The sequence below is a fragment of the Priapulus caudatus genome, unplaced genomic scaffold (assembly GCF_000485595.1).
Source record: "Priapulus caudatus unplaced genomic scaffold, Priapulus_caudatus-5.0.1 Scaffold772, whole genome shotgun sequence".
In the NCBI taxonomy this organism is placed as follows: domain Eukaryota; kingdom Metazoa; phylum Priapulida; class Priapulimorpha; order Priapulimorphida; family Priapulidae; genus Priapulus; species Priapulus caudatus.
Genome location: NW_014577833.1, coordinates 38777 through 52659, shown reverse-complemented (window position 1 = coordinate 52659; position 13883 = coordinate 38777). Strand labels below are relative to the sequence as shown.

General features: G+C 44.6%; 2 protein-coding genes across 2 annotated transcripts in view; one reads left to right on the top strand and one right to left on the bottom strand.

Annotated features, from left to right (window-relative positions):
• LOC106813432 (procollagen-lysine,2-oxoglutarate 5-dioxygenase 1-like) overlaps nucleotides 1–6117 on the bottom strand; it is a 31775-nt gene extending 25658 nt beyond the window's left edge. Inside the window, exons 1-3 of the mRNA XM_014817563.1 lie at nucleotides 6017–6117; nucleotides 4842–4941; nucleotides 2310–2333 (exon numbers count right to left, since the gene is read on the bottom strand). Of these exons, the coding sequence (XP_014673049.1) occupies nucleotides 2310–2333; nucleotides 4842–4941; nucleotides 6017–6117 (225 nt within the window). The remainder of the gene's footprint in view (nucleotides 1–2309; nucleotides 2334–4841; nucleotides 4942–6016) is intronic.
• LOC106813431 (guanine nucleotide-binding protein subunit beta-like) overlaps nucleotides 3754–13883 on the top strand; it is a gene marked incomplete at its 3' end in the record, with an annotated part of 45993 nt that continues 35863 nt past the window's right edge. Inside the window, 1 exon segment of the mRNA XM_014817562.1 lies at nucleotides 3754–3931.

Below are 13883 nucleotides of genomic sequence, written 5' to 3'. Positions count from 1 at the left end.
ATTGTAGGCGTGTCACCCTGTGATGGCCCTGGGGGGGTGAGGTGTGTGACATCTCCTCCGACACAGAGGCGGCAAGATTGCGTTTCCCGCAACGTAGGTGGGTGAGTTGGGTAAGAGAAGAAAAGAGTAGAGAAGAGAAGAGAAGTAATTCACTAACTTCGCTTTATATACATTAATAGTTGAGCTTATACCTTATTAACCCTAACCCTAACGTGACGACGTTTCATTATGCAGTTGAGAACCACAGAACATCGATTAATGGTTTTTTACTCGTGTTTATTGAGCATGTATAATATATAATAGACATACGCAAGCTCACGCAAACCTGCTCTCACGCAGAAAAGTCGAGAAGAGTGCAAGGAGAATGGTCAGTTATTCACAGACAGCTGACCGGCCGATGCACAAAGGGGGAAAGTGCTGAAAAGCGGTCATTCTATCAGTGCGATCTAAGGTGTCCGACGATCAAGATAACCTGGTTCATACCTGGGCAGGTATGCGCTCAGATAGCACACGAGCTAGCTAGAGGCGGTGATCTGGAATACCTGACCATATACACCTCAGCTCTATACCGACTGGACGTAATTACACACCTAGATTTAGATAACATGCCAGTGAATACCGACGTGACATTTCCTGGTTTGCTTTCTCGTTTGAAACTGAGCAAGAACGGGGAAAATATACAGAGTCCGACCCAACGTGCACCAAAGTAATGAAACTGGTTTGCTCTGACCAATTATTTATGTATGTTTACATAGGAAAAGCACCGCGCAACCGGCTTGTGACCTCGTGTGACCTATGTCTCCTGTTATTATCTCTGGTTCTGGTGTTAGCTTCTTTCGTTAAGTGAGGAAAATTACGTTGGTGAGGGTTATAAAACAATCTGCACAATGCACCAGTTCACTTTGAAATCTAACTAAACATCAGAAGCACCTAATGTGAAATTATACCAAATAAGGCCTCGATTGTTCTCGCGTAATTTCGGATAACCATGTCTCACACAGGATGCAAACAAATTAATGAATAAATGCTCACTTCCATGTAAATATAACCCGGTCACCCACGAAAAGTTGCAATGCATATAACAACCTAAATGCAATTAACCAACATAAGTAAATAATTGTAATCATAACTACATTTTTCCGTATTTATTTTTCACATGGTGAACAGCAACTGGAACATGCTGAACTGAGTAAGAAGATCGGAGATGTGATAATTCTCACTTACGCCACCACAAAATAACACCGATACCAAGCTGAAACGTGTATACATGTACGTGTCAATGTTTGCAGCACATTTTTACCCAACTGAAAACTACAGCACATAGAAATGCAGGAGTGAATTATAAATACAATGCAATTTGTGCCGAGAAAATGAGATGCTCTCATCAACTGTTTGTTTATGCTAATTTCAATAATTTTCCATTAAAGGTCTATCATCTATTACGGAAGGGAATGATCCCCAACATGGCTAGATTGTAACTAAATAAGTGTGTTTAAAGCTACAAAATGAGAACATAATAGCGATTAGTCCCTGAATATTGATTGATAGAGGAGTTAAGGTATAAGCTCAACTATTAATGTATATTTATATATAAAGCGAAGTTAGTGAATTACTTCTCTTCTCTTCTCTACTCTTTTCTTCTCTTACCCAACTCACCCACCTACGTTTCATAATAGTATTTGCATCTCAACATGTCATCCTGATCGATATATGATTCCCTGCACATCACGTTACTCATGACTGTTGACCACATGCTAGCAAACCTAAACTGACACAACCCAATAAAAGATAATCAACGCAATACTGTGAAATAGAAACTATATAGACAAGTGGATTAAAAGCATACAGGAAAGTAACTTTCCCTGTCCTTCTACCTTAAAGGAAATCATATCATATAATATATATATATATATATATAAATCACACATCATATCAAATTAATCCATATTATGCGATAAATTTATGCCGTAAAAATTTGCTCGAGGTATGTAGCATGTCAGACGGACCAAATTAAAAACCAGAAGTACACACTCGGCCACCCCGGACGTGGGTCAGTGGTTCTATACAGGCAGGACTCGTTTATTTTCCATAGAAAGTAATTCCAGTTACAGGCCTGCAGCTGAATAGTGTACAGCGGTATAGACATATTCATCGTCACTGAATTGCTACGAACGGTTTTTCAATAACGTTTTCTGTCAAAACAACCTCGATTAGGGAACCGAGTCGGGCGCACGTACACATGCATTTCTCCATGTATACTCCGGCTGGCGTGGCCCGGCTCAGACGAGTAACAGTTGGCCAGACTGCACTGGCTGGCTGCACTGAGTAACCGCCTTCTCTCACACAAGTATCGCGTTTCACTCTCGCCATGCGCTTGTGCTGGTGGTCACGTACTACTTCTGTCTGTACATCTTCTGCACATGCATGGTCACATTCGAAATCCGCTGCATCGAGAAAACCTGCCATGTGTCAGCATTTTTTCGAGGCAGGTCAGAGAGCACGCACACGCGTTTCGAACTGGCTGGTATCTGGCTTCGCAACTATATCAAGGGTTTCGCACAAATCAAACGATCAATCGCAAATGTTGAAACGCCAAATTTTTGGCAGTCGGTGCACGGCATGGGTGCAGATTTACACTGACATTTATTCAACTCCTTCGCGATCGAAGTTGTTTTCTTGAACAGCTACGATATAACCCAAGTTTGACATCGTATAGAGCTCTAGCCTCTTCTTGTGCAAGCTTCTTACTACAAATGACAGCAACATAGTGATACATATTTAAATAATGTATAACAGTATATATCTACAAGCTGGTAAAGACAATCAAAATCAGAATTATCAATGTACTTGATGAAGGAATGTTTTACAAGAGAAAACCAATAATATTCTAAGCAGAACGTGACGAACTTTTAGTTATATCAACTTCACTTAACCTTGAATGGTGATATCTTGCATCAGCCAATTTCTAATTTATGCAGAATGTTATAGGCCTTAGCCTATTAGTTTACTACTCTACTGAGTACTGTTCAGTGTTCATTCACAATATTTCCATCACAGTCAGTCAGCCCACGATTAATAATAGCAATTTGATCAAAATCGAACTAACTATAGCATTGTATTCCGAACTAAGCAGTACGTACAGCAGGAACTTTACAAAAATATGTTTATCATCAGACATTAGCATAAATCTGTGTAAATACAGCACCGTTCAACATCAGTCGTCAGCTTCCAAGAAACAGACGATCACATGAAGCCACCACCGGCCCCGACACAGTCACACAGTCGGTGTAGTTTCGAAACTATAACATCATTAAAACGGAGATCGATTAAATAAGAAAAAATATGTTACCTTTCTGTGAGTTTGCTACGCCTGCTAGCAAAACAATGAGGACGAAGACAACGTAATACATAACCGCCGAAGAGATGAAACTTTATGAACTTCACAACCGTACTAGTTGCCACGAAGTCGTCGACGATAGTTCACTGACACCTCGCAGACGGACGCCACCTGCTTCGGGTATCTCCGGCCGATGTACCGTTAGCAAGATGGCCCGAAATCTTTGTACTATTTTCGTATTCGCTCGAAAATTTTCGACACCGAATTGTGTATAGCGCGAGAATAAACTCGCGAATGTTGCAGTTAGACCTAAATTTCTATTTTATAGATATTTTATGCGATGAAACCCAGTTTCCGACGATTACCGAAAGATAATACCCAACTATGTATGCAAAATGGTCGTGACGTCAGGTCTCAACTAAGCATGCGTGAAGCTAAAACGGGCCGCCCCGTTGTCCAGCCTTAGTGTGCCGCACCCTTCGTGTCTGGCTGTGAAAAATCGTGCAAAGTAGTGTGTTTACATAAGTTTTTCGAGGATATTTTGTCATTGATGTCTCTCTGATTGTACGTGCTCTATTTGGACTCTAATTTAGTGTAAGTATTAGTTTATTCCTGTATGGAAATGGTACGATCGTATGTCAAATGTTTTCGCAAAATCGGGTTTGCGAAAGGCCATTCATTATTGTTGGGTTATGTCGTCTTCTCGTGTTTATTTTGATATGGACGACTAGATTCGAGCAGGGTGAGCACATGCAGTATGTGCAGTCGTATTATTCGTGCAACGTTCGACGCACATCGCGTAGAATATCTATTTCCTCGCAAGTTTTGCACCAAAATGGCGCATTGCAGCGTCCGCTGGTGGTGAGCGATCGCTCGATCACCAAGAGCTAGCTGCTTTCATTGCCATGGCTGCTGTCGCTGCTGCTGCCGCTGTCGCTGCTGCTGCTGCTGCTTCACGCAATAAAATTCGAGATGGGCACACTTTATCGAGATAGTCACTGTCAGTCTGGAACAAAATGAGCACTTAATTATCTATATACGGTAGTTGATGAACAAATATATTTGTGCAGCATATGACATATTTACTATTTAGCTAGCTATATATTATCCGCTATATGCCGTAGCATACATATGGTAATCGGCACTCATTCTGCTATTTCTAGCATTTAAAAACGTGCGTCTGCGAATGTCTGCAAAGGAAGGAATTGCTGTTGTCTGTTGGAGAATTCGCCGAGCGTCGTTAGGTTGAGCCCTTCCCCGTAACGACGGTTAATTAATGCGGGTTTGTCTTGACTGAACTTCGCCTGCACCCGCCCATCGTATGAAAAATTCATGATTCCTTCTCACTGACCTTTATAGCAACTGTCGTACACAGAACACACCGAAAGGCGATGAAGATGAAAGTTTGAGAAAGCCAACGTGGCGATACTCGACTGTGTTTCGTAACACACATTTGTAGTGAAATTGAATTCAAATAGATGTTTGTCGGTGGTAGTGTACGTACCACAGCTCTTGCCTGGAAAGTGCAGCTAGTTGCTGTGGACCGCGAATAGAACTTCAGATTATTTATAACACCGTGCACATGCCGGTGTTCAAAGCTGTATCTAAAGATCGAAAGCCTTTAAAAAATGAGTTAGTTTTTTTTGGTACATAAGCTCATCTCTGCGTTCGAAGGGGCGGTGGGCGTGTCAGTGCGATGAGAGTTTTAGTGAGTAATGCTGGTGTTGTAGCCAATATGTTTTTGCATGGCACATTCCATCAACTACTGTGCGGAGATGTAACACTTACAGTCGCCTATGACAAGTGTTTGAGCAGGTGAAAACCGGCCCGTGCATATATTATTCAAGTCTGATGTAAATTTGCAGCAGGAACATGATGTTGTAGTGTCTACAGTACTGCTTTACCAGTTTTTATGTGTAATTTTACATGAGGTCATAGACTCATAGGTCTGTATAAATATACATGTATTTACTAAGGGGCGGGCTGTTGCTTTTTAGAATGTGTGTTTAACTTTGGGCCATCCTTAAAAAATTATATGTTTGCTGTCCTCCGACCGACCCACGAAAATAGCCGCGACCCAAAAGTTTTTTTTTAAATTTTGGGTTCCATTTTTTTTTTGTCCTTATAGTTAAGACTGAAACACAAAGCATGTGTGGCAAACATGAGGACAGACTTAAAATAACTATTATGCCTCACACAAAAAAACCTACCTACCTACCCACTAAAAAAATTATGGGTCGGGGGGGGGGCAGCAAACATAGAATTTTTTAAGGATGGCCTTGGGTATATATATATAGGTAGACTGTTCTTAACTGGCATGGTGGTTGTTTGAAAATTCTCGTTTCACTGAACATTATGTTTTTCTACAAATGGTGCATGTTTGTGCCATGCCAACATTACCTTCACAAACAACTAGTACAGCAGTGCACAAGAACACATTGTGAATACACATACCCTGCCCCTACACACAAGCGTGATCTGACACATGTATGCATATATTGGGGGGGTCACTCGAGTTGCAGTTATAGAGTGAAACCATAGATCTCTATAGAATGGCAACCTGTCTATAAAGGCCACTTCATAGGGGCATTTCACTCGAGCTACACTCGGACGCAGGTTCGACCGCGCGCTCGAGCGGGCCCCCGAGAGGCCCGCTCCACCCCCACAGAACGCACACACCTGAGCTCGTCACCACACAGGTGCGACAGGTGACTCCGCAGGTACGCTGCGACCGAAACTCCGACGACGACGACGTCAATAGTGGTCGGCCGCTGAATCATCGCGCGCGGCCGCTTAATATCGCCGGCCCGGCGCGCGCGGCGGCGGCCCGAGCTCATATAAATGCCGCGCGATAATTACCTCCTGATCTCAATCCAATATTTGGTAATGAGAAGGTGGCATCTACGCGCGAGTTGTCATTAGCCGCTGCCGTAATTGAGGTGAGAGAGGATGAAGGCATCTGCCATTAGGTGAGCCACGTGGCGGCAGCAGCGACAAATTGTCTTCATTTGAGACATCTGGCGAGGAGCGTACGTGCGCGAGACAATGCGCCGGGGTCGTGCGAGCGCGCGCGGAGCGCAGGCGCGCGGTTTCTATCCCCCGAGTCGCACGGTGGCTGGGATATATCTAGGTTACAGGTACATGTACGCATGCATATATGATATATGCATATATATATATATATATATATATATATATATATATATATATATATACACACATCCATGCACGCATGCATGCATGCACATTATATGTATGATCATTCACACACACAGATATTATTGATGTCCTCACCACCTATCTCTGTATTACGTGCTATTTTCGTCTTCATTATTCAATTCTAACACTTCCCCGACGATGACGACCTACAACTAGCGCAGGATTGACATGCATTCCAACCCAACCACTGGGTAAACCTACTTAACTGGCTAACTTACGAACGACTGATTAATAACCCCGGGTAGGTTAGAAATCCGTAGAATCTAGATGACTGAGACCTCATTCTCGTTAGCTTCCCATCACCGACAACCGCCGCGAAGCCACACACGCGCACACATCCCTCAGCCTCCGTACCACCCGCACATCCCTCAGCCTCCGTACCACCCGCACATCCCTCAGCCTCCGTACCACCCTATTTGCACTCACGCACACGCACGCATGGACACACGCGCGACCCCCGCGCGCACAAACACAAAATTGTCTATGTGCAGGAACGTGCACTCGCACACACAAGACCCCACGCAAACACAAAAATGTGCACTCGCATGTACGTACACACGTACGTGCATACACACAAACACGTATGTGTACATGCATGCCGCGTGCACACAGACACACATACGCACGCACACACAAACGAGCTCGTATGCCAAAAAACAAAGTGCACAACACATGATGCACATACTTACCCGCATGCACGTACATTCGGGAACCCACTGACACTCAAAAATGTGCACACGCACACATGCATGCACTGCGCATGCACACACACGCACGCACACACGCACGCGCGTACATGCACACACACACACACACACCAGGGGCGTGTACAGGGGGGGGGAGGGGGCCCAGGGGGTCCGGACCCCCCCTGCTCACGCAGAAAACGCATCTAAGGGGGTCTAATTTCAAAATTTTTCAAAGTCACCCCAGACCACCCTTTGTGGGCTCCCAAGTTTGGGTTACGGTTAGACCCTCCCTGGTACAAATCCTGTTCACGCCCCTGCACACACGCGCGCGTGCACGCACACACACTAATAAATTATGCAAGAATGCATGCATGCACACATCTGGAGGTAGTAAGGTAATGAGTCGGAATGTGAATGGCATCATGAGGTTGTTTTTTGCATTGAAATGAAGCACCGCTGATCGCAGCATCACCGCAATCACACGAACGTCCTTGGCAATCGAGTTCAGCTGCCGCTAAGCTCACTAATAATATGCATGGACTTAAATATGGACAAATGGGAATGTAATGTAATTTAATAATGGTTTTGAGGAAGTGTGACGAACGACTTGCCTTGAATATTTTGTTCCCTGTGTCGAAATATGTAGGTGTACTTCTTTAGGCTGACAATATGATATACAATGTGTAGCAGGTAAAAATATCGAGATTTTCTTAGTTAGTTATTCACATGTCCGAATGTGTGGAGCTAACTGTCGTTTTGCGAAAACTGCATTGACACTCCGTATGGCCGTGTTTGTGCGAGTCATGACTCGTTGGGAATTACTGCCACCTAGTGGCGGTGATTGTAATATATTGCTGGCTTCACTTCACTTGTGGTGAAGCATGCCTATTAAATTTTCGCGTTGCACATCTGAAGATAATGCTCCTTCCTCTGGTGGTATTTAGCCAGTTGTTGGCTCGGAATTAAATACCATGGGCCCCGTTGTCAGAAACAAAATTAGTCTTAACATTAGTCTTAACATTAACTTTTTCTCTTAGACCGTCGACAGAAACGCTGCGAAGTTACCTGAATGAAAAATCGTAGCCGATTTCCTGATAACAATACGAAACAAAGCGCTGTGGACGGTCTACGAGAAAATGTTATTGTTAAGACTAATGTTAAGACTAATTGTGTTTCTGACAACGGGCTCCAGTTTGATGCATATTCCGTTACTTATTCCAGGGGGGGGGTGCGCACCATTGATCAGTCATAATTGTATCCCCCGCGACGAAGTCGGCGGGGATACTATGGTTTCATGTCTCCCCAGCCGCCGCCGCCGCCGCTCGGTCCGCCGCACAGAATTTCCCTTCCACTCTATAATTTGACCCCTAATTGACCTAGCGCTACCAAACTTGGTATACTTACACATCTTGGGGAGAAGGTGAGCAGCGTACCAAAACCAGGTCACTGCGACCTTTATTTGACCTTGACCTTGACCTTGACCTTGATCATATTTCCCTTTCGATCTCTAACTCGTGGCCCCTAATTGACCTAGCGCTACCAAACTTGGTATACTTACACATCTTGGGGAGAAGGTGAGCAGCGTACCAAAACCAGGTCACTGCGACCTTTATTTGACCTTGACCTCGACCTTGACCTTGACCTTGATCATATTTCCCTTCCGCTCTATAACTCGGCCCCATAATTGTCCTAGCGCTACCAAACTTCGTATACTTACACATTTTGGGGAGAATGTGTGTCGCGTACCAAAACCAGGTCACTGCGGCTTTTATTTGACTTTGACCTTGACCTTCATCATATTTTCTTTCCGCTCTATAACTCGGGCCCCTTAATTGACCTAGCGCGACCAAACTTGGTATACTTGCACATCTTGGGGAGAAGGTGTGTCGCGTACCGAAACCAGGTCACTGCAACCTTTATTTGACATTGACCTTAACCTTGACCTTCATCATATTTCCCTTCCGCTCTATAACTCGGCCCCTAATTGACCTAGCGCGACCAAACTTCGTATACTCACACATCTTGGGGAGAACACGGGGGATACATGTAGTTGGCGACAACTGCCCTTTCTAGTTTAGGACAGTGGTCGGTCAATGTCACGGGAATCGTCCGAGCAAAAATTTCAGTAATTAAACGCGAGCACGTTTTTCGCGAGTCGACGCAATTTTCGTCCATCGTCGTCCGCAAATCACTAACAAGCGCGCATTCGCGTCGGATCGGCACAAATTTCGACCGTCGATTTTCTGGAAGCGATCGTCCGGAGAAATCCCCAGTCGTCGGGTTCCGAAGAAAAGCTGGAGTCAGGGGGGAAGAACTTATCAGTGGCAGAGCTTCCAGGGGAATTTTCCCGGAGGATATAGGGCGTTCGGTTGTCTGACGTCGCGTTGGCGCACGTGCGCAGCGGCTTTCTTCCTTTGTTTTCTTTCCGCCGGTCGGCGCAGGCGCGCGTGAGTTCCCGGTCAGTCCGTGTGACGGCGAGATGTAGATTGGACAGGTGGCGCTAGCGGCAGTCGACGCTGGCAGAGGGCGCGAAACGGGCGACGGCGAAACAAACGTTCGTTATTATATTTTTTACCGGTCCTTAAAAAATGTATTGTTTCCTTCACTGAGTCGCCGCTGTGGCAGTGGGGATGGTGGATCCTTCCTGGGGAAGGGTGGTTGGGGCGATGGTTCACTTGAGAGACAGCTTCACGTTTATATATGAGTACCTGACTCAATAAGTGTTCACCCAACAGTCATTTGGTATAGCCTAGGTCGTCGAGTGTTGTGCATGCCCGAGTATATGTTACATCTCCAGGGGTAGAAATTAACTTTTGAACAAGGGAGTCCAACGGACTCCCTGCCCTCAAAAAAGAGGGAGTCCGCAACAAAATGAGGGAGTCCGTAGTCTGAAGTTCCAAATTAAAGGTTTACTGAAAAATACGGTAATTCCGCGAGGCCATGCTCTGGCCATGAACTAGTTAGTATAGCAGAATTTTCAGGGAGTCACACGGACTCCCACATATGTCAAATCAGGGAGTTCGACAGTAAATCAGGGGGGGGGGGGACTCTGGACTCGCATTAATTTCGCACCCTGCGTCTCTATGTTACATTCGTTTCCTAGTTGTGTACGGTGTAACGCCATTATCATATCGTGAGTGCACAATATAGAGGTGCCATTTATTATCTTTGTTATGCATTCTGTTTTTTTGTATCATGTTCTCCCTATTGTATATATATATATGTTCAGCTTATCATCCTATTGACTGACTTTGAGGCTGGTATATAACGCCAAGGGTAGATAATAACACACAGTGTGTTATTATCTACTCTTGATAACTCACAGCAGAGCAGGCAGCGGTAGACTGGGTTTGTCTATTATGCTGAAATTGCGGAAAGAGTCGTGATTAGGAAAGCCACACCCCTGTGTTTGCACAGCCTGGTGGCCTGGCTACATGCGTGCGTGCGTGCGTCGTGTGTGTGTGCGTGTGTGTGTGCGTTTGTGTATGTGTGCGTGTGTGTGTATGTGTGTGCGTTTATGTGTGCGCGCACGCGTGCGCGTTTGTGTGTGCGCGCGTGTGTGTGTGTGCGTGTGTGTGTGTGTGTGCGTGTGTGTGTGTCTGTCGCAGGCCCTAGGTGTAATTGCGGTTATTGATGTTTTCCACTCGATGTACACCTAGTAGGTAAGACTAAGTGTAGGGGGTGGTTGACCCTCCCATGATTGACTGAGAATTCCTTTGTTTGTCTTTCCACTGAGGTGTCCTTTGTCTGCCTCATCTCCTCCGTTGATAGATTTCCATATATGTTTATGTATATATATATATATATATATATATAGAGAGAGAGAGAGAGAGAGAGAGAGAGAGATCGTGCGTGCGTGTGTGTGTGTGAGTGCGTGAGTGTGTGCTTGTATGTGTGAAGCCATGGGTCCCTGAAAGTAAACGTTCGCTCGTGATGCGAGAGTGAAGCCATCTGTGTCTGGAACAGTGACGAAAAAAGCTCGACAGCGCCTCGTAAACCGCACGTACATGTAAATTGTTGCACACGTAATCTGTGACGGTGATCTGCAGAGCAGTGGTGTGGCACGTCGACATACACACACGCGCGCGTACGCACACACACGCACGCACACACACACGCACGCGCACAGGCATGCCCACAGCGTCCCTCTGCTCTTCCCATATTTTGCATCTGAGAAGAGAGAAGCTTTGAGGTAAAGTGCATGGGTGGGTACTACCTCCGCTTTTAATGTCTCTCATGTACCCGGTGGGCTAGGACATAGGTGTACCCACCTGTAATTTGTAAACCAATGCCTGCAATGCTGTAGTAAGAGGGAGAGGAAGAAAGGGGCGCGGATTCCGTTTGTATGTGCGTGTGATATGTAATGGTGTTCCTAGAGAATGCGTGTATACGTGAAAAATATAATACATCACTCCCAGTGTATACAATACAAAACAAGTATACAAAATTACAATAATTTATGATACAAATATAATATATCAACTTCAGTATATACAATATAAAACAAGTATACAAAATTACAATATGATACAAATATAATACATCACCCTCAGTATTATTATATACAATATAAAATGTATTTACAATATAATACAAATATAATACACCACCCTCGCAGTATTTTTAGGTGTGCACATACACAGTGGCCAGTTTCAATGATTCTAGAGAACACATGTACACATAACATGATACATGACGACTCTAATACCATGATTTATGGGGAATACATGTATACATGCGACACTATACATGATCGCGCTTACACTGAATTTTCCTTATGGTGATTCCTGGTAGTACATGTATATATATTTCAGACCTAGATTCCAGATAATACATACATACAACGTGATACATAATTGCCAAGAGTGCCAAGAGCACGTGATCCTACAAAACACCATAGCGGTTTATGTACTCTCGATATATATAGCTAGCTGCATTGCGATACGTAAATCGAATATGTTGAAGCCAGGGCATAGTTCCATTACAGGTTACCCTCCTGCACGTGTACACACACGTACGCACTCGCACGCACGCGGACGCACAGACACACACACACAAAAACACACACACACATAAACACATAGAAACACACATACGCACGCACAAGCACACACTCGCGCACGCACACGCGCAAACATGTGCACTCACGCAGACACGCACGCACGCACGTACTCGCATTCATGATAGACGCCGTACCACCCACTAGCTGTCGCCCCCCTCCTCACACACACACACACACACACACACACACACACACACACACACACACACACACACACACACACACACGCCTCTCCCTCCTTCCCTTGCGCGAGTAAGTACGGATGTCCAACGTGTATTCTATGCGTGTGCACTTGTGCACGTAACTGTGTAGTATTTCCAAGACAATAGAGTATCGATCACCGCGTCGGCCGATCAATGCCCCGCTGGAATGATTAGTGGACCCTAAGGAAAGACCGCACATACAATCATGGCCGCGTGCTCACTCGCTGCGTGTGGGGGTGGGGTGGGTGTGCCTACTGGCAAAATTATGTACGCGCGTACGTGCGTATGCTGCCGCGATGTGCGTGTGCGTGCGTGCGTGCGTGCGTGCGTGCGTGCGTGCGTGCGTGCGTACTATACATACGCCATGCAGGTTCGGTACTGTCTTGTGAGCGTGTACTGACTGAGGCGGGTAGTAATCGATATATAGGGTTAAAGCTTACTCGGTTCTGTATCTGTCTGCGCGTCCATCTGTCTGTATCTATCTATCTATCTATCTATCTATCTATCTATCTATCTATCTATCTATCTATCTATCTATCTATCTATCTATCTATCTATCTTCCCTCATAGACCCTATATCTTATATGTCATGCTATCCGAGCAGTTGTATTTCGTTTGGGATTGTTGGGTAGTATCTCGGTAGACGAATGCATTTCATCAATGTGTAATGAGGCAAGGTAGCCCGAGTCAATTCTTAATATCCCCGGTAACGGCCATTCTTCCCGTCCATCAGGTTTCGGATTAGATATCACAGTGGCAGGAAGTGGGATATGTTCACTTGGTTTGCCCGGGAGGGCTATTTTCAGGTCACCTGTCGGGTAAGCTAGAACTAAAGCGCTTTATCCGCGTGCCGGCCCCGTTGTCTGATTCTTGCACAGACATGGGGATTTAGATTACCAACGTATACTAGATAAACTAATATCATCTGGTATTCACGCATATCATGTTCACTTTTGTAGCCGAATATTATGAGCTATTTCATGATCACCTGTAATAGATAACGAGATCTGTGGAGCCTGTGAGACTATATACCATAGTAGGTAGTCCCCTAGATAGAGACGATAGATAGATGATTGATAGATAAATAAATAGATAGAAGATAGCGATAGATCGAGATAGATAGATAGATAGAGGTATGATCTCACATCAGACATTAGAGTCATTGGAGAGATAGAATACTACTAGGATGATTGGTTAGGTTTACATGAGTATAAAGTGTATCATGAATATGATTAGATACCGAGTGAGTGATATAATATACGGATTAGATTGGGATAGATAGGAACTAGATATCACCTATATATGAAGAGATAGATATGATAGGATAAGATAGCATAGATATGATAAGATAAGATAGATTATCGATATATAGAATG